The 20,474-nt window shown below is 29.4% G+C and overlaps 1 protein-coding gene across 1 annotated transcript in view; it reads left to right on the top strand.

The window, feature by feature from the left end:
• Positions 1–421: 421 nt before the first annotated feature.
• Positions 422–20,474, top strand: part of LOC107442117 (alpha-catulin) — a 313,254-nt gene continuing 293,201 nt past the window's right edge. Inside the window, exon 1 of the mRNA XM_087149981.1 lies at positions 422–1,599. Within this exon, the coding sequence (XP_087006107.1) occupies positions 1,579–1,599 (21 nt within the window). The 5' untranslated portion in view covers positions 422–1,578. The remainder of the gene's footprint in view (positions 1,600–20,474) is intronic.

The following is a 20,474-nucleotide window of genomic DNA, read 5'->3' as shown; positions in this document are numbered from 1 at the left end:
AGTTAATATCGGATATAATTTATTTTTCATAAACTGATAATTATTTTGCTGCTCTATTTTCATATAAAACAACAATTTACAGAAAAATATATCGAAATTCAATAATTAAATTGCATTCAGAGTATAATCATTATTTTTTTTCCAATTTAAATGCTTTCCACATAATATGTTAATTATCGTTTGAAAATAAATTATTCATTTTTCTTAGTTCCATTCGAAGACATTTTTATCTCAAGGGCAAATTTAATTGCATGGAAAATAAAACCGGAAGCACTCTCTACACAAAAGACTTAAAGTCTCTTTTTCTGCTTTCCCCATACACACAGTAATTAGACGTGTTGCTATTTTCAATGCGTGCGAGGACAATCAAACAAAAGATTGATGTTTGTAGTTTCCGTTGTGGTCGTTAGATGGCGCGGTTGCAGTATGAGGAGAATTACCAGGCAAGTGCAGCGATTTTGATACACCTGGTGATATTCACTACTCAAAGGAATAATCCTTGACAGTTTATTTGTATTCCAGTGTGCTCTCAGTATTCTTCCAGCGTATTATGATTTACCTGTACTCATACAGTTATGATTATGAAATATAAGTAAATATTTTCAGAAAGTTTAACGAATTCTGAAATAAATCCATGTGAATCGATGTATGAATATAGGTGAGATGGATATTTGATGTACAGTGTACCGTTCGAATTCAGTTGTTAACTGTACCCGACTAAAATCTTACAAACCTGTTGCCCTATAGTATTTATAGCAGTATGTGGTAAAAATAGCTACTATGCTTATCTTATATATATAATACGTAGAATCTTGAATTTATTATTATTTATTCTAATATATATCAAGAATTATTTTTATGAACCGGTTTCAATGTTATATTTTAATGAATAAAACATAATTGTCTTAATTTATGAAAATTATCAATGTTTTGATGAAATGAAGAAACGTTATAAATATGAAAAGACAGCATATAAGACTTCTGCTACTTAAGCTAGGACGAGATACAATTAAGTAACAAAATCGTTTTTTTCTAGAATTGAAGAAAATGCTTTGAAGATTTTTATTTTCAGTAGAAAGTAGAATTATTAAGTTTGTTTATTGCTTAAAAAATTCTTTTCGTTGCTAAAAAAATTCTGATATTGATAAAGTCAAAATAAATTATATTTATATTCTGTTCAGAATCTGGGAAAGGTTAGAAGCATGTGAACTATGAATCTTAAAGTTTTAAGTTCCTATTGCATAATAAAACTTTCAAAATAATCAGAAACAATAAACTCCCTAGTTGTAACAGTTAAAAATATGCTAGGTGGAACTTGATAATTTTCTGTTTTGTGTTATCCTTCAAATTCTAAATTTATTTTGAGTTAAGAGTTTGTTCAAGATCCAGCTTCCTGCAAAAAAAGAATAATTTTCTCAACAAGTTATTTAATATTTGAATTTCTGTGTAAGTGTGTGTTGCATAAAGAAATGCTATTTAACTTTATTTTGGCAAAAGTGATTTGCAAGCAATAAGTTGCTAGCTTTTTTTAAAAATATTTTCTGTGGCCACGTTTTCGAAAAGAACAATCTTGAGAACATGCATCATCATCGTCGAAGGGTAAGTGATAAAATTTCGTTTATATTTTTGCATTATTTTTCAATTATAGTATTTATTTTATGCTTTATTACAATTATGAAGTACATGTTCAGCTGTTTATTCCACTTAAGAGTTCTTTTAAAGCATTTGCTTCAAACTTAATCACTATTGGGAATATATGTTCTGCTGTTAATGTTAGAAATCGAGTATCCTATAAACTTCCAAATCATTGTATTGAATATCTAAAATTGACATGCAAATTAGGAAACTGTTAATGCTTCACGCATTTTCCAGATACTCCATTGAAAGATATTTCTAGATTTTTGCTTTGGAAAACCTGTAAGCACTCTCTAATGACTAAGCAAATTATATAATAATTCTCACATTTCATACTTTAGCTAAAAAGCATTTGTTCTTCCATAGAATGCTTAAGAATATTTTAAGATATTTTTAGCAAACATAATATTTATTGGGAGAATAAATGCTATTGTCAATGTATGAAATCTGGCATTCTATAGAATGCCTATCATTTTGATCATGAAATGATTCATTTTTTACATTACCTATTATTTGATGACGAATGGAAAACTTACAGGCATTCTATACAGTCACTAGGAATACAATGACTAGAAATCTATGCAATGACTTTAAAATGCCTAGGTATGCATAATGTTCTATATAACTATATTACATAATTATAGAAAACTTATGTGTTCTATACAATGCTTACTTAATAATAATAATTCTTAGTTTTTATGCTTTGCTTGATAAATACCAGGCATTTTATAAAATGACTAGGCATTTCGTAGAATGTCTGCTGTAATTTATGCATAATGACCCTTTTTGTCGTTTAAACTATGACTTATTATCCTGTGTTGTAATTTAATGCATTTAAAATAGTGAAATGAAATGTTTTTGCTTTTCATACTTTTTCAAATTACTCACATTTAAAAGTTTTGAAATACACGCTTCAGGGTTCAAGGGCATTGAATAATTTTTTTAAAACATAGCATTTAGATTATTTTAAAGTATTTAACAAAGATTCTTTTCTGCTTAAGATTGTATTTTAAAGCATTTATAGCAACTATAATGGCTTGCGAATTTTTTCTTCAAGAAAATATTTCTCATAAAAAGTTGGACTATTTATTTTTAAACTAGAAATACGTTTGAAAAATTTAAAGACATAACATAAAATTTAAGTTTCTATAATTGAAAATATTAACAATTGCAAAACATTTAGTAATTTTTATAATTGATGAGCATTTTATGTAAAGTTACGAATTTTCAAATTTGTTTTAGAAAAGGTTATTGAAAGTGCAAAAAATAGAGCATTTGAAATTATTATTTAATGATTTCAGCTATAAATATCTATTTATTGTTTTATTGGAAAAATTCTTGAATAACAGAATTTTAAAGTTTTATATAATTCAAGCTGTTTCAGGTAATAAATGATTAAATTGACTTTTTTGTGAGAAATAAAAAATATGCGATTGCATTTCGAATTCCTTAAATTTATTCTCATAAAGTAACTTGATTTTTTGAATATCCGAATACTTCAGTTAATGCGTAATAAACTTTATAATTCTAACAACAATAAAAGAAAGCACCATATCATTTCTAAGAATGACTGGGAAGAATCTGTAAAAGTGTTTTCCCCTTCGAATAAGACACTTTGCAGGGAAACGTGAAAGCATTCGTCTACAGGGAAAGAATCCTATGCCTTTCGATAAACCGCTCTCAGCCTATTTTATTAAAAAGATCTCATCACTCTTATCCGAAAGTTCAAACAAAGATTGTGTTTTCTTTGGAAACGAAAGTTTTTTAATGCATAAATAAATTTCTGTATTAGAGATATCTTTTCAAGAAAAATATAGTTTTAGAGACTAGAAAAAGTTTTTATTTCCTCTTTCTTTTCAATTTTCAAAAAAAAAAAAAAAAAAAAAAAAAAAAAAAAAAAAAAAAAAGAGAGAGAGAGAGAGAGAGAGAAGGATTTGTATTTTCTTTGATAAATTGAAGCAGATTACAATTTTCTTAAAATAAAATACTGTATAAAATATATCATACTGCATAAATTAATGTATATTAGATTTTTTTACTCCGTAATATGCTCCGGGAAAAATAGATTTTACGATAAAAACATATCGGCACGTTGACTGCCAATATTTTTTTACCGTGTTTTGATTCAGAATTATTTAGAGCTGAGGTCTCTAAGATACCACAATTAATGATTTTTATTTTAATCACAAAAAATAATTGAAGTTAAGTAAGTAAATTTTATGCCCTTCAACTTTTCAAACAAAATTATTCTTGATGATGAAAAGTGTTTTATTTAAAAAAAAAACTATGCGAATATTTTTAAAATAAAGTGCAAAAAATCATACTTTGCAACGAATACCAGGTACACTGCAAATTTTTATTCATAAGTCGTCAACTGTATTAAAAATAGGAGTTATTAATTTTGTTATTGCATCATTTTATTTTTTGCAGTGTTATTAGTATATTTTTGATGGCACGCAACTTTACATCACTTGAATGCATGAATACACTTCTTGAATGACACGTAAATTGCATTACTTGAATGCATATAATGCTATAAATGTTACACTATAAAAATGTGACCCTGAAACTTTGGTCATGAGTCAATGAAATCCTATTAACCTTATAAGGATTCTCTACTAGTAATGACAGAGAGCAACTGAATTAACTGATTTCCTATTGGCAATCAATGTAATGGAAAAAAGTATTTCTAAAATGGATGTTAAGATGATGATATCATCCAACAAAAATGACAAAAAATCTCACGTATCATAATCATAATAAACATTTATAAAGTTTTCAGATATGATAAAAGTTATCGAACATTATTATTTTAAGTCTTATTAGCTTTTGCATCTTTAATTTATTGTTCCAAAAATTCTAAAAACTAAAGATATAGTTTTATTTGTTGTGATATTCGTAGAGAAATTTTGAATAGATATTTCTTTATGGGTTAAATTCAATGCACACGCTTTAAGCATTTTTTAAGCATTTAAATGTAAATATTTCCTAAAATGAAAAACAAATAGTTTGAGATATTGTTTATGTTTACATATTTAAATAGTTAGAGTCAATAAAATGTTATCAAAATTTAAGTTACAATACTTGGAATCTATTCCTATGACTATGCAAATTCTTTTTACATAGATATTAAAGTTTCACAACGCAAACTTACGCAGATAAGGATATTGGAAATGACAGGGATTATACCCTGCACAGAAAAAGAAAGTGTGACGCAGATTACCAGAATATGGTAAAATTTACCATTTTTCTGGTTCTATGGGAAGGCTAAAAAGTTCGGAAATTTTTTCCAAATTGCTTTGATAATGATTTTGGTAAAATTAACAATAAATTAGGGTTTTATAATATGTTATAAAACTTGGAAAATGTGGTAAAATTTGGTAATTTCATCATGATATCTTAGAGCAGGGCGTGAAACCACCTTCTATTTGGTCAAATTTACTTTTCAATATTGTGTTGTTTTACTAAATGTGTGGTAATAAGAACTATTATTTCCAAAACTGGAATTTCCAGTGAACCATAACTATATGTACTGATAAAAATATCAAATGAATTGGTTTAAATACCGTATATTTTGTTTTTAATAACCAAAATTGAGTTTTCTTTTAACGGCTAATTTTCTTTTAAACTAGTAGGCTCCTTCTCCTGTTCTCTGACACTTCCTGATCCTCGCAGATTGCTATGCAATCTTATATGATTTGCTTTTCGAAAACTGCTCGCTTTCCTCTTTACTAAGCTTCAATTTGAATTTTGTTTTAGTGAAAATATTAAGAATTTAAACCAATTATTAAAATCTTTAAAACTGACTCCTCTTTAAAATTTTTTTTTTCGTGAATAGTAAGTTTTTGAAATAAAAAACATAAATTTAAATAAATGAAATCCATAAAAAAAACTTAAAGAAACAAAACATTAACTATGCACTTAAAAAACAAAGTGTATGACACCACGTCTTTAAAGCATTCTTTCAATGTCTCGCTTTTCATAACTGTCCTCAACGCTTTCTTCTTCTCTTCGAGCACGCTTTTTTTATTATACTTAAAAAGCATGACTACAAGACTAATACAAATTTTTGAATGAATAACAATAATAATGAATAAAATATTATTATCTGCAGAAATATAATTCATACAGAATATATACCACACTTTGTTTACATGAACTATTCACTTTAACTTTCAATTTCCAATCTCTTTATAGATCAGTTTGCTTCAACTTTTTGTTGTCGACGCGAGGAAAATTTTTATTCAGAAAAAATTAAATATGTACATTTATGCTTTCATGCTTATGACAGCTCATGAGCTTGATACTTCAATTCTTTGTTGCCAAACCCATGTATAAATAAACATAAATATGTAAATATATATTGTATATATATTTACACATTTATTTATATTTATATATAGGTTTGACAAAAGGTATATATATATATATATATATATATATATATATATATATATGTATATATATATATTATACATGTATATAAGTATAAGTTAAAAATATAGAGAAAACATGGAAAATAATTATGATTAATGAAAAGAGAGGAAGAAAAATTATTAAAATAAAATAAAAAATATTTGAAAAAAAATTTATCTTTAAAATAATATTTGAAATACAATGAAAATAAAATAATATGTAATATGTAAATGAAATAATTAATAAATGTAAGAATATATACAATATATAATAAACTTTCTTCGCTATTATATTTTTTCTTTTTATCCTTTTTGTCTTTATTGTGCCATATATAAATATAACCACACGTAAAGATCTTACAGCCGTATTTGAAGAAAAAACTAATAATTTCCACAGAAGAGGCACAATTTGGTTTCTAATTTCTAAGTTCTATTTAGTATCTTATGTCAAATTCATAAAAGTTCAAAACATAAAAGTTCAAAATGAAGATAAAACAGAGAAAAATTATAGACATATGAAAAAAGGGGGGGGGGAATAATAAGTAAAAAAATAACAAACAGCAGTTTAAAAAAAAGAAAAAAAAGAAAGGATGAAATTTTATTTAAAAAAACCGGAAAAAAAGATATAATCTTTTCATCAGCCCACACGATTATATCCGTAAAACAGAGTGCTTTCTGATATTGTATCAATAAAGCCAAAGCAAAATATATTAATACAATAGTGTAAGGTGCACTCAAAAAATTTTTTTACAAAAATTATAACAAATAAATTAGAACACGAAAAGTAAAAATAGCATGTAAAAACAGAAAATAAAATAAAAAGAAAAAACAGTATAAAAAATGGACTATAAAGAGAGTAGCGAAATCAGATCTACTTACATGGACGGGACTATAATAATTTTTCGTTGTTTTATCTTCATTTTGAATTTATTTAATGAGTTCTGTTTACTTGCAGCTTAAGCGCAATGAATAAAACTTATTGTTTTTCTTAATTTTCTTCGTGTTTTCTTGTATTTATTTATTTACATATATATATATATATATATATATATATATATTTATATATCATGGTAATTTAATATATAAATTAATTAAGATTTTTCTTTAGTTCATTTAATTCAAAGTATCAGCAAGAAGAGAGTTGAAAAAAGAAATTAATCTAATTCATTAGTGCATTCAAAGAATCTTTTTCATGGCCTTTTGAAATATATATCCTTCATTTTATTAAAAAAATTATTGTTAAATTATGTAGCTCATTTGTTCGTAATTAACATGAACACTATGCCTTTTTTTTATCATGTGGGATATTGTATGCAAAATAAAAAAAAGGAATAGTTGAATACATTTTATAAACGCACACTCTTGATCGGAACTTTATAGAGAAATGCAACGTTTAAGTGTAATGATTCGAGATGTTGACTTCATGCAAGCTAATTAATTAGTACAGATTATATTTAAAATTGAGAAATTTGAGCAGCTACAATTTCAAACAAAAAATGTAGAAATCTATTATTACTGTAGCGTATCTGCCACTGCAAAAATATAATTCCCATTAGCTAGTATATAAGACGTGTTAATTCGATTATGGTGGGGTACCTTTTCATAGATGAAAGTTGACATTGCCGATAACTACTATCCCCACATTGGTGACCTTCGGACGTGATGTGAACATGCCTACCTTGACTGAAACTCCCACTTTGATATGAACACGCCTTCTAAGATGGATGCCCTCATTGAACAGTATGAACATGCAACTCGTGACTGCAACATCATCCACCTCCTTGCGCTGTTGCTACTCATCACACGCATCTCTATCACACACAACGTTGGCCTGTATACACTCGACTGCTGATGGGAATGCAGGAGCGACCACGACCGTGAACTTAATACAGCTCTCATGATCAGCACTCAAAAGGACAGGGATCTTAATATAGCTCGCTGTCACGGGCTCTTAAAAAATAGCAATGAATCAACTAGTGGTATCCGTTCATCGAATTCTGTCACAGATAAAATTCTGGTGGGGGAGTACTGTAGTGTATCTACCACTATAAAAATACAATTCCAATTAACTAGTATATAATACATGTTAACTCCATTCTATGGGGTCCTTTTTGATGATAAGATTTGACCACATGTTCTGCCGTCATGGCTGTGAATCAGGCCCGTTGATTCCGACAGTGAAGTCTTGAAGGATGATGCTCTACTGATGTCCTCTTCTTCCTTGTGATGCCGGTTATGTCGAATTGATGCTGATTATCCTGAACTTTACGAGGTGAGTGATACTTATTTTGATCTCGTCAGATTCTGGAGTCGGGAGAGATAATACTGTCAACTAGCCATTTTGATGTCTGGATTTTGAGCCACGCCATTTTGTTTTTTCGAGTCATGCCGTATTATAAAACAGCTCGTGGTGGAAAGGTCTCACTATCTGGTCGTAATTCACCGTCGCATTGCAAAGAATCCACGTCATTAGAAGAAATCATTGCTATCTGTGGGATATCAAAAAAATACTTTCCACCAGTTGAACACGAACATATTGACGATCTCGTAGAGTTTTACACTCAGTTTGATACAGAGGACCTGATTCGTTTAGATAAATTACTTAGCAAACTGCTAATTCAAATGAGATCAAGTTACCCTGGAGACTGCGAATACTCATACTTCCTAAAACTGACAAATGCAGCTTATCACGTCAGATGGAAGAGAAAAATTCAAGCAGAAGAAAACAAGGAGATGACTAAAAAATCCATTCAAGTCGAATCAATAATGACTAAAACTAATCCAAGCACTGGCGACATAACCATGGAAAATAAAAATGAAAACCTGAATACAACACCAAATACAGAAACTGACACGGACATTAATATTAACAATAATACGGAACCACCAGCAAAGAAAAGAAAAAAGAAGAAGAAAAAGCAAAATGCAGTCAAAACAATTAACGATAATTCTGCACTCATGTCTACAAACAGCTGTCTTTCTTCTAGCCACCATAACTCACCCGATGACGTCACTATCTTTCCGGCAACAAAACCCAAGGATGATACCGACAAAGTACGGGATCCGCCCAGCAAACCTGAAATAGCACTGCAAACAAGATTTATTAAGGTTTTGGTCCGGGGCCTGCCTGTGGACTTTGATACAGATGCCATCAATACAGAATTACAGAAAAACAATATTGAAACCTTTAAAATAGTGCAGTTTAAGAAGAGAATGGGAGAGGCCTATCTGCTCCTTCCACTTTTTCTCATAATCCTAACATCAACAGAAATTTCCTCCAACAGTATCACTATGTAAATAAAAATCACAATCATAATTTCATACAATGTAAATAATTTCAATTTTAATATTTATGTTATTTTTCCTTTTTTTGTTATTGCATACCAGAATGTTGCAAACTCAAAATGTTTTTTACACACTGTACAAATTCATGATGTATGGGTTAGGGGCCGCTGCGCGGCCCAGGCACCCAATTTTTCGATAATAAACGCAAACGCTCCATTCTATGGTAGGGTACCTTGTCATAGATGAAGGTTGACATTGCGGCTAACTACTCTCCCCTCAATTACTGATTCAACGACATTTTATTTCTATCTTCTTTTATTTATGTCATCAGGATGAACACACAAATTAACAAAAGTAAAAAATATTAAAAATTTATCAAGCAAATTCAAAACTATTTTCAAATATGCAATAATGTATCTCTTAAAGTAATATTTTTTGTAACCAACTAAATACCACATAATTAAAAGAAGTGGTCCACATTCTTAATAAGTAATAACTCTGAAATAAATCTTTCACCCAAAAGGAAATAAATGAACTTTCTTAATCATTAAAAGTGTTGACTGTTTTAAGAAATCGAAAAGTTTAATTTTGTTTGAAACTTTACGAACAATGAGGTTGACGTTCTAATGATCAGTGATGCGATAAATGTTTGAGAGCAGTCAAATTCATCATCTTGTCTGAATGTGAATTAAAACAGGAACGATGAGAAAATTAAGGGGAAACTTTCCAGATTTCTTGGATAGAACAATTAACTTAGTGATTGCTTTGAGAATTACTTTGAAATACTGATGTCTATTTCAGAGACAAAGCTTTCAGTTGCTTTAAACGGTTTCATCAATTTAGCAAAGAAAACTTAACTCTTAACTCCTTAAACAGTTGTCTATTTAGCACGAATTAAAGGTTTAGAATTTAACTGCGCAAATGAATTGATCTGAGAGTTTATAACTCTTAAACAATAGACATTCTCTCTAATTCATATTGATTGATGGTTTTTAAAATTGCAAAGTATAAGAGTGCATATAGGAAGCAAATTTTAAATACTTCTATACTAGTTTTAAGAGCATGCTATGTTTAGATGTAAATATAGAAAAAATTTCATACAAATAATGTTTCAAGTATGTAGGGGGGGGGGCTAAATATGATTAAAATAATATGTACTGATTAGAAATTTTTTTCAGAAAAATAGATTTTTCTAAATTTTGTCTGAAATATGCAATGTTGCAATGCTTTTGCAGCAGTTACATAGGCTTAAGCACGCCAAGTTTGATACTAGTTACTAAACGCTTTATTCGTTTAGTTTTTCTTTTATTAAAAGCAAGAAAAATATACTTCGAGGTGCCAATTTCCATCAATTTCAATTTAACTGCCAATTTCGTTAGGCGGGAATCATGGTTACGTCCAGTAACCTACTAAATAAAATGGCACCAAAATATAACGCAATAAAGCATAGTTAAAATATGAAAAAAATAATTCATAAATATAAAAGCATAACAAAACGCAAACTATAAAAATACAACAAAACATAGAAGCCTCACATAACAGAAACAATTACATTAAAACCTTATTAATTTATTAAAACATTTTAACACATTGAAAGGTACTGTAAAATAATCGGGTTTGCCATGGATGAAACAGCATCCCTCATCCCGACAGCCAACTTGGCGATAAAGCTATAGGGGCTTCTTGAAGTAATACCCTTAAAAGCATTTAAGAATTCAGTTTTAGTCAAAGTGTGGTTGGAATTGTCGTTAAATTGATGATTATGTCCAAGACATTTTCAACATACTTTGGTTTCACATGTAATGTAACATAATTAAGTTTCATTCTTTCAACTGTAATATTTTCTATTTCGAACAGAGCTTCAATTTTGTAAGAACTTTACTTCTGGATTTACTGACCAAAAATACGGAATTTTAACACTCACCTTCAGTTTCAACCTTTTGAGAGTACAAACTTGATTCTGTTCCGATCTCCCATATTCGGTTTTTACGAAATGCAACTGCCTGTAGTTGGTGGCTAGCGTTTATAAATTGGATACCTGCAAGCAATGTTACACATGACAATTGTTTATTCCACGATTTAATAGTGAATTATTTTGGCAGCTACGCGCGATGTTGCTTGTAGCTATCAAATTAAATCTGCGCGATAATAAAACAAACCTAATAGCTGTAACGTTCGCCAGCTATGCACAGCCGTGCGATAATTCAATACCACATGATTTCAACGACCTCCTTCTCCTCGTTCATGAGCAGGTTGTCGGGTTACCAAAACAAGGGAGCCAACTCCTCTGCAGAGGATTAAAATTGCGATATCATGTCATAGGATCATCCTCAGGAATGTTACCCAGACCGTCATCAATTGTCCACCGTGCAGGTCTAAAGCGACGTAAATAAAGAACCTACCTTCTTCTCGAGCTTTAGGTACCCAATACTGATTGATTACAAAGTGCAATTTTAATAAGCAAATTAATTAATATAAAGAATGACTTGCCCTTTGCCAAGTTAAAGAAGAACACGAAATTGAGAAAGCCTCACGATATTGAACACGTTATCTCTACTCTTCAGATCATTTGGTGGAAGAAGAATACCCCTCGGAAACCTCTGGAAAATTCAATAATGTTCGGTTGCTTTACATGCAATAGTTGCAAGTGGCCCTTGTGTGGTATAACTGTTCCGCTAAATGCTTTGAAGCTCGATGTACATTCTTGTTGTCTTTCTTAAATTAGTGCTATCTGTTTTTCAAATGATAAAAAATAGTTTTTAATGTTTTCTTTGTATTCACAAAAAAACCACGTATGTAAGTAAATTAATAAATTAATCCCACTACTCACTCCCATAAAAGATACACGCAACAGACACCATAGCTTGATCTATATGAATTTAGTATTTTTAAAACACTTGAAAACATCCTTTAGGCTGATTTTTCCGGTGATCAAGAAATATGTTTGGAAAAAAAAAATTTCTTAACGGTAGCTATTTCAACTATTTAAATAAGCCGCCATTTTAAATAAACAATAGAAGTGTAAACAGTCTGTTTATATTTTATTTGGAAAAAGACATAGATATCAAAAAATTAAATTTACCAAATAAATGTAAAAAAGAATGATGGTTCTGGTGAAATTTTCGGTAATTTGATTATGCTACTTTATTTGGTTGAATTTATTTTTCAGTTTCGTACTTTTTCTGAGTGTGTGATAAATGAATTATAACTTTTAAAACCATAAATTCAGGTAAACCTTTACTTTAACAAACGGAAAAAACATTTAATGAATGGTTTTATTACCAAGTTTTTTTTAATCAGAAATGTCATTGTACACATTGTACATTGAACATTGTCACAAGTACGCTAATTTTACTAGAATTCCTTTCTCCGTGCAATAAAGTATACTTGAATCAAGTGATATATTATTTGCCGAATAATTAATTTCTTTGATTTACGTATTTTGCTTATTTAATATATTTTATTTAATCTACACACATACATATGCAGGCTTGAGTTCAATTAAGGCTTATAAATCTTTGCTAAGTAGAAGGACGGTTAGAACAATACAGAGAAGAACAGCAGGCAGATCCATCCAGAGAAGCAGCGGGATTTGAACTCTCTAACTCCAAGCTATGCACGACACTTGGTAGGTGATGTTGCTCAGCCAGGGGGCCCCTGTATTTTACTTTAATTTCGAAATGGTAAATGTGAACATCCGGAAGAGAATCAATATACGCCATTTCCGCTCAGCTCTTCCCTCATAAAAGTTTAATTTCAAAAACGTTTAAATATATTCTGACATATGCATACTCTTCATTATATTTGTATTGGACATCTTTGATGCTGGCCAGATTTTTTTAAAACAAAATTGCCATAAGAGCATATAATATATACCCTATCTTTGTATATATTTATATATATAATATGTATACATACCCTATAATATGTATATATACCCTATCTTTGGCATGCAAAAAATTACATTGTTTGCTTACAAAAGAGAGCAATTAATTAAAAATAAATTAATGAAATTCAATTAAAAAAAACACTTTAGATTATAATTATTTATTTCAGCCTATAGTTGTCACGAAACTTGTTTGCTTGAAGCTTATCAAATTTAAATGTTGCACCAACACAAACTTCAAATTCAATAAAGGATTATTTAGACACAATGAATGCACTATTCGTGCGAGGTAAGGGCGAAATTATAAATAGTAGTTCCGACAATGAATTGAACATTTAGCGTATAATGACCGAGGTATTGTAATAATGACAGTAGACACGATGTTGGTTCATACATCAAAATTAATTTCATTTATCGACAATTCCTACTTTCTTGATTAGCCTTCCCCGTGGAATAAAAATTGAAGGGTGAAGAGACTTTCTGCGTTTTCTACCATTTTTGTCACGCAAGCTACCCCAATAATGGACCATTAATTTCGATGCAGTTTCTCCGACTCTGTGCGTTATGGGGCATAGCAATGCGTTTTGAACCGTTTATCTCGCACATACCCTATCTTTGGAGACTTTGAAACACTTCTGCAGTCTGTTATAAATTTGCATTTCAGTATTATGATCATAAATCAAGACAATTGTAAATGGTTTTTAAAGTTATAAATCAGTGGTAAATGCGTTTTTGAAGTCCTAACTATTAGAAACCAAGAGGGATGAATTAACGAAGATAAAAAAAGGAATTTTTAATAATTCTTCTCGACTTTTTAGGCAGATATTTCTATCACGTCTGGTGAATGATTAAGTATATAGTATATATATATATATATATATACACACACACATATATATATATATAAAAGTTTGTTTTATTTGCTAAGCAGTAAGTATACAGAATTGATAAAACAAGTTCGAAATTTAGAGAAAACATGGAAAAAATTTTAGAATAATGAAAAAAGAGAAAAAAAATCAATGAAAGTCAGAAATTTTTTTTCTCTTCAGTGCTCCTTACACTATTGTATTGATATATTTTGCTTTGGCTATATTGATACAATATTAGAAAGCACTCCTTTTTGCGGATATGATCGTGTGAGCTGAGGAAAAGATTAAATCTTTTTTTTTCGGATTTTTATAAATTTTTTTCCAGATTGTCATTAATTTTTTTCCTATTTTTTCCATTTTTCTGTAGTTTTTCTATGTTTTCTCTACATTTTGAAATCATGCGATTTTTTACATCCAACAATAGGCTTCAAACTTTCGAAGGGTTGAAAAGCGGACAAAAAATTACGAAAGAAAACAAGTATATTTGAACACCTCTGCCAGAAAATCGAGCAATATGCTTGTAACTTGCATCGATTAGTTAGGTTGTTAATTGATATAACTGAATAAAATTTTGTAAACCTAGCTTAAATATTTTTGGAAATATGGACAGTTTTATGAAAACAAAATTTTTTTTCTTACGTTTCCTTCCTATAATTTTAGAAATATTTAATAAAATTAAGCAACATTTTTGGAGTAACTTAAAATCAACTACAAAATTATTATTTTGAAATTCGAAAAAAAAATTCGTTTTAAACTGTGCAAAATATGAGTATTTAAACTAGATTTTTTAAATTTTTTTCCTAATTTTAGGGAATCGTATTTGGCTACCGGAAAAGTCTAATTTGAATTGTTTCAAGTGACTTTAGTAGTTTTTTTTACTTTTTTCATAAAAAAAAACTCAAAACGATAAGGGTTTTTCCACAAATATTATTATACGATTGTGTAATTTGTCATACTACAAAATAAAATTTGTGGAAAACCTCTGATAATTTTTCCTTCCTTTTGAAAAGTACAAAAACAATTTTAAAAACGTCTTGAATTAAGATTTTTTTAAGATATTCGAATGAGATATTCAAATGAGACTTTTTGCATTTGGATAGAATCTTAATAATTAAACATAACAATATTTCGCTACTTGATGCCTATGTAAATCAATTTTTATGTAAATCAATAAATTGCTTTCTATTTTGTAGAAACACATAGATATTATTTCTATCTACCAATTTATAGCTTACTATCTTTCTCTGACTAGCAAATTTATTTTTCACTAAATAACTCTAGAGCCTCTATGGATAGCGCACTAGCCTCCCAATGCGATGATCCGGAATCGATTCCCAGCGATGGTTGGTTGAAACGAATTCCACATCCCGCTCGCACTGACCACACTACTGATATGAAATATTCTATCCTCAGTGGTAGACGGATCACGGGTTCCCTTGCCGTCTATCTAACTATGGGAGGGTCGGTGGTTAGTTCCATCAAAAAGGCCTGCACGAAGGCAAATTTCTTCCAACACTTGATCCAGGAGTTCCCTTGTTTTCTGAATTGGGTTCAAAATTACAAGGCCACGGAGTTGAACATCAGTAGTCATAAACTCAAAATTGGATCGGCTGCTCAGCGACGGTTATAAAACAAAAACTAAATAACTCTAAATTAGCATTTCATAATTTTTGTTCCGCGGTACCCTATTGTTCCGTAAGAAGGTTATAGAGGATCAGACAATAAGGAGATTTTTTTTAAAGCGTTAATGATTTTTTGAACGTTTAATGGTATTTATATACACCCAATTATCATAAAATTACTTAATATTTTGGTTATTTTTATGGAATTATTTAAGCTATATGTCAATAAATAAGAAATAAATTGCAAAATTTAAAAACTTTTTATTTCAAGAAAATATTTAGTTATAAAACAAATTCTATTAGTATTCCTCACGGAACCGTGCAATAAAAAAATTAACTAATTCAGTATAAAATATTTTTTCTAACATTTATTTCAACATTAATGAACAGATTTTTCAATCACCGTAATTCAGCTTATTTAATTCATTTTAAGCCTTTGAATACACCAATGAATTCAAATGCCATCAAGACATATAAATTCAGCTATCTAAGATTAAACTTTATTTTAAGTCTCTAATTGATTAAATAATGATGAAATTATTTCATTGCCTTAAATATTTTTAAAATAATTAGTAACCTTTTTTTTTGTCATATTCGCAATTGCTAAATGAACTAATTTAGTTTAAAAAATTTGGTCCTCCGCCAAAAGAAGCTCAAAAATGTAGGGTTCCATAACGGAAAAAAAAATTGTGTACCACTGATGTAAATGACGTTAGAGGCATTAAAGGATATTTATTCCAATAGTTCGTTATGGGCAAATAAACTTAGGTCAAACTTGGTTATTCGTGTTTGGCGCAAAATACAAATTTAATATTGACTTTGCAGCTGCGATTATTGCGATAGCTTATTTTTATTTTTTAGAAAGTGTTAAAATAAATAAGTATTATGTAAATTGGAAAGTTATTTCGCTTTTTTATGAAAAAGAAGGTAAATTTTCTTATCGTGAATAAATGTTATTTCAAATCATACATCGTTTATTCTAGTCCAGTACCTTCTACCATTTTTCTAGTCATAGCATGATTCTAATTCTACGTACATGCATTCTTTGCTTTCAGGTGATTTTTGACCTTATTATTCAGTGGCGTAGTTTTGATGTATGTTCGAATGTTCGAGGGGGTTATCGGTTATCTCCTTCTAACATATATATATATATATGTATATATATATATATATATATATATAAATATATATATATATATATATATATATATATATATATATATATATATATATATATATATATATATATATATATATATATATATATATATATATATATATATATATATATATATATATATATATATATATATATATATATATATATATATATATATATATATATATATATATATACATATATATATATATATATATATATTACCAAAAATGAATAATAAAAACATTTTATGTCTACATCCTACTTATCATACAATAGTTCATTAATCTAGTAATGTTTAATTTCGGACGGGGTTTTGTCTCCCAGATCCACCCTAAATTTACGCCACTGTCATTGTTTGAAGTAAAGGATTCACCATATCAAAACTTTTATAGAGACCGGAACATATTTGTTGAAAATCTATATCTTTGTCCCCAGTAATGTTCGGTTTGGCCGGGACCATCCCATTAGATATAATAATTAATGCAGAAGAAAAAAAGGCGAATATTTATTTCCATAAAAGCAATGAAGATCCAAACGTACTATTACCAGACTTCTCACCAAAACATCCCACAGATTACAATCTACAAATTTTGACTACAATTTACCAACAAAAGATGGAATTGAGATATTCACGGATGGTTCCAGGCTAATTTATAACGGCGAATACAAAGTAGGATGTGCATTCGTAATATATGTCGATGGTAGTCTTGTAGTGCTCGCAACTTGAGACTTACAGACTATTCAACAGTTTTCAAAGCAGAATTATGGGCAATACTACAGTCACTCCACTGGATACACCAAAAGAATATCAATAACGAACATCTATTCTGACTCCCACTCTAGTTTTCAAGCCCTTAGCAACACAAACACGAATGATTACCTAGTTCAAATCATAAAAAATACTTGTAATATTACTAAATTCTACTGGATTAAAGCCCACAAAGGATATGAGGGTAATGAGGAAGCTGAGAGACAGAACAAATTATCATGTCAAAAATCAAGAATAGATCTATATAACATACCATCAAAACAGACAACAAGAACAGAACTTATGAAGAATTACCTTTCAACATGGCAGCAAAGATGGGATAACAATAATACAAAGGGGCGACACACTTACCAATTTATCCCAAAAGTCCGTAATCGAAAAATATACTCCAACTTCTATATCAATCAATTTCTAATTAACCATTTAGCCCCATGGTAGTTATCAGTCAAAATTGTTCGGGAAAGACCCGAACTGTAAAGTTTGCAAGAGTTATGAGGATATCGAACACATACTTACTGTCTGCCCAGTTCATGATGACTTAAGAATTATATTTTTCCAGAAAAAATTAAACTTTGATACCATTAAAAGAAACTGGAACCAAAAGAAAATAAACAAAGACATTGAAGAGATTTTTATAAGACTTTTTGAAAAGAGAATTGAGAATTTGGCCTAAACTGATCCTTCAATAGTATTCCCTGGATGCCCCGTATGGTGGATGGGACAGGGTTAAAACCGGGCTTCCCAATAATGCTATGCTTCCGAAACGAATAATTTTCTTGACATTTAAGAAGCAAATTACAGATATCAAAGAGATGGTATCAAGAAATAAACCCATACATGAGGAATCCATGTGTCGAGCTTTAAGGCTTTTAGGCTTTTCAAATCATGAACAAATTCGATAAATTTAATCTCTCAGTGATCTCACAAGTTGTTATTCACCGGTTCGCACCAATTAATGCCTTTAATGCGTCTTTATCAGTTTGAACTGGCATAGTGCATCTGGAGCATTTTAATCGAAATTTAGCTGAATTTGTTTGAATGCAATTTTCTGAATTTTGTAAACAAGCTGTGGAACTGGCGTACTGCCAGTGCATCTCAATACCAATTAAATTTTTTTCTTGCTTGAACAGTAATTTTCCCTTTTCGATAAAAAACGTAAAATATCCTTAAAATTCTGCTTTTTACATTCCATAATGCGAAAGGACACCAATCTTCAATTACTGAGTAGAATCAATCAAACTTTTCAACTAGCAAGCCTTAATATATCAGTTGCTAAAATGCATAATGATTATGTGGTTTGAGTGCGAAGTTTGCTGAGAAAAGATATAACTAAGTCCTCTTTTGAGAAAAGAATACGAAATTAATGTCCTAACAACCCAATAAATAATGCAATTTTTATTTGTTTTTCAAAAAATTTTGATTAAAACGAAACAGAAATTAGTATAGCTGTCAAGGAATGTTTAGAGCAGAATTATAAGCTTATAAAGAAAAACGTTTCTGAAAACGAAAAGGCTAATTACTGTATACTGTAAAAAATCGAGATCAAATTACGGTAAGAAGAACTAGCACTTAGACTGACAGTACTTTTTACAGTAAAATCCTTTTTTGCCGTAAAAATTTATGCTACGAAAAATCCGACATGCAGTAATTTTTGGAGTAATATTTGCTGTTATATCAATGAATCACTGTAATTAAATAAATTTTGAAAAAAATACGGTATAAAATTTTACGATAATAATGAATTTTACGGTAAAATGGATTTTAAAGACGCCGCATTCAGGGTGCCAGTACTTTATGTCGTAATTTGATCCTAAATTTTTTGCAGTGTGGGATAATTTTTTTGCTATATGGGTAGATAATTCGAATAAGAATAAAAAAGAAAAAATTAAAATCCTACTAAACATTTCTATTTTATCCGTTGTTTCAGCTTCAAACATAAGCAAGAGATATTTTTTAGAACAAAACATGCTTTGAATAGAATCAAATATATTTGTCAAAGATAAAGCTCTTTGTAATATGTTTTCAGAGAAAAGAATTCGCCGCGACACTTATGGAATGCGTGCAGCGGTTTCCGTAAGGGTTGTAATGCATTTTCCTAGTTTCGATTCGAAGCGACATGCCATGTGTCAAAATGAGACGGCTCTAGCTTGAAAACCTAAGATTCGAAACAAGGTACTGTAATCGAATTTGAAAACTTGTGAATGGAATACATGATTTTCGTCCTTTAGTTCTACAATTCCCCTGAGTTTCGCTACCGTTTCGCAGGAAAGATAGAGTTATATGTAACTACTTTAGTGCTGATTTGACCAATTTTATCAGTTGAAAAAAACAGCTTTAATAGATATTGTTTCAAAACAGAACTTTTGGAGATTTTTTAAATTAGGAAACTTTTTTTTATTGTTGATTTTTTTGTAATGTTGATTTCGGAAGCAGATTGTGAGTTATTTTGTTCTAAATTTATAAAGTTTTGTAACGCTTTCGGGTTAATTTTTTCTGGATTTACTACTGTTTCGCAGCGAAGATAAAGTTATATGTAACTACTTTTGTGCTGATTCGGCCAATTTTAACAGCTGAAAAAGCAGCCTTATTAGATATTGCTTCAAAACAGAATGTTTGGAAATGTTTTGAATTAGGAGACATTTTCTTACTGTTAATTTTTTTGTATTATTGATTTTGGAAGCAGAGTGGGAGTTATTTTGTTCTAGATTCATAAAGTTTTGTACAGTATTTAGGTTATTTTGTTCTGAATTTGTAAAGTTTTGTGCTGCATTTGGAATAATCATTAAATAACGTAACTTAAAGATAATTATAAAGCATAAATGAAATTACGA

This window comes from Parasteatoda tepidariorum, chromosome 8 (assembly GCF_982258835.1).
Source record: "Parasteatoda tepidariorum strain Cologne lab strain chromosome 8, Ptep-v5.0, whole genome shotgun sequence".
In the NCBI taxonomy this organism is placed as follows: Eukaryota; Metazoa; Arthropoda; class Arachnida; order Araneae; family Theridiidae; genus Parasteatoda; species Parasteatoda tepidariorum.
The sequence above is the reverse complement of the archived record's forward strand: the minus strand, read 5'-3'. Positions and strand labels throughout refer to the sequence as shown.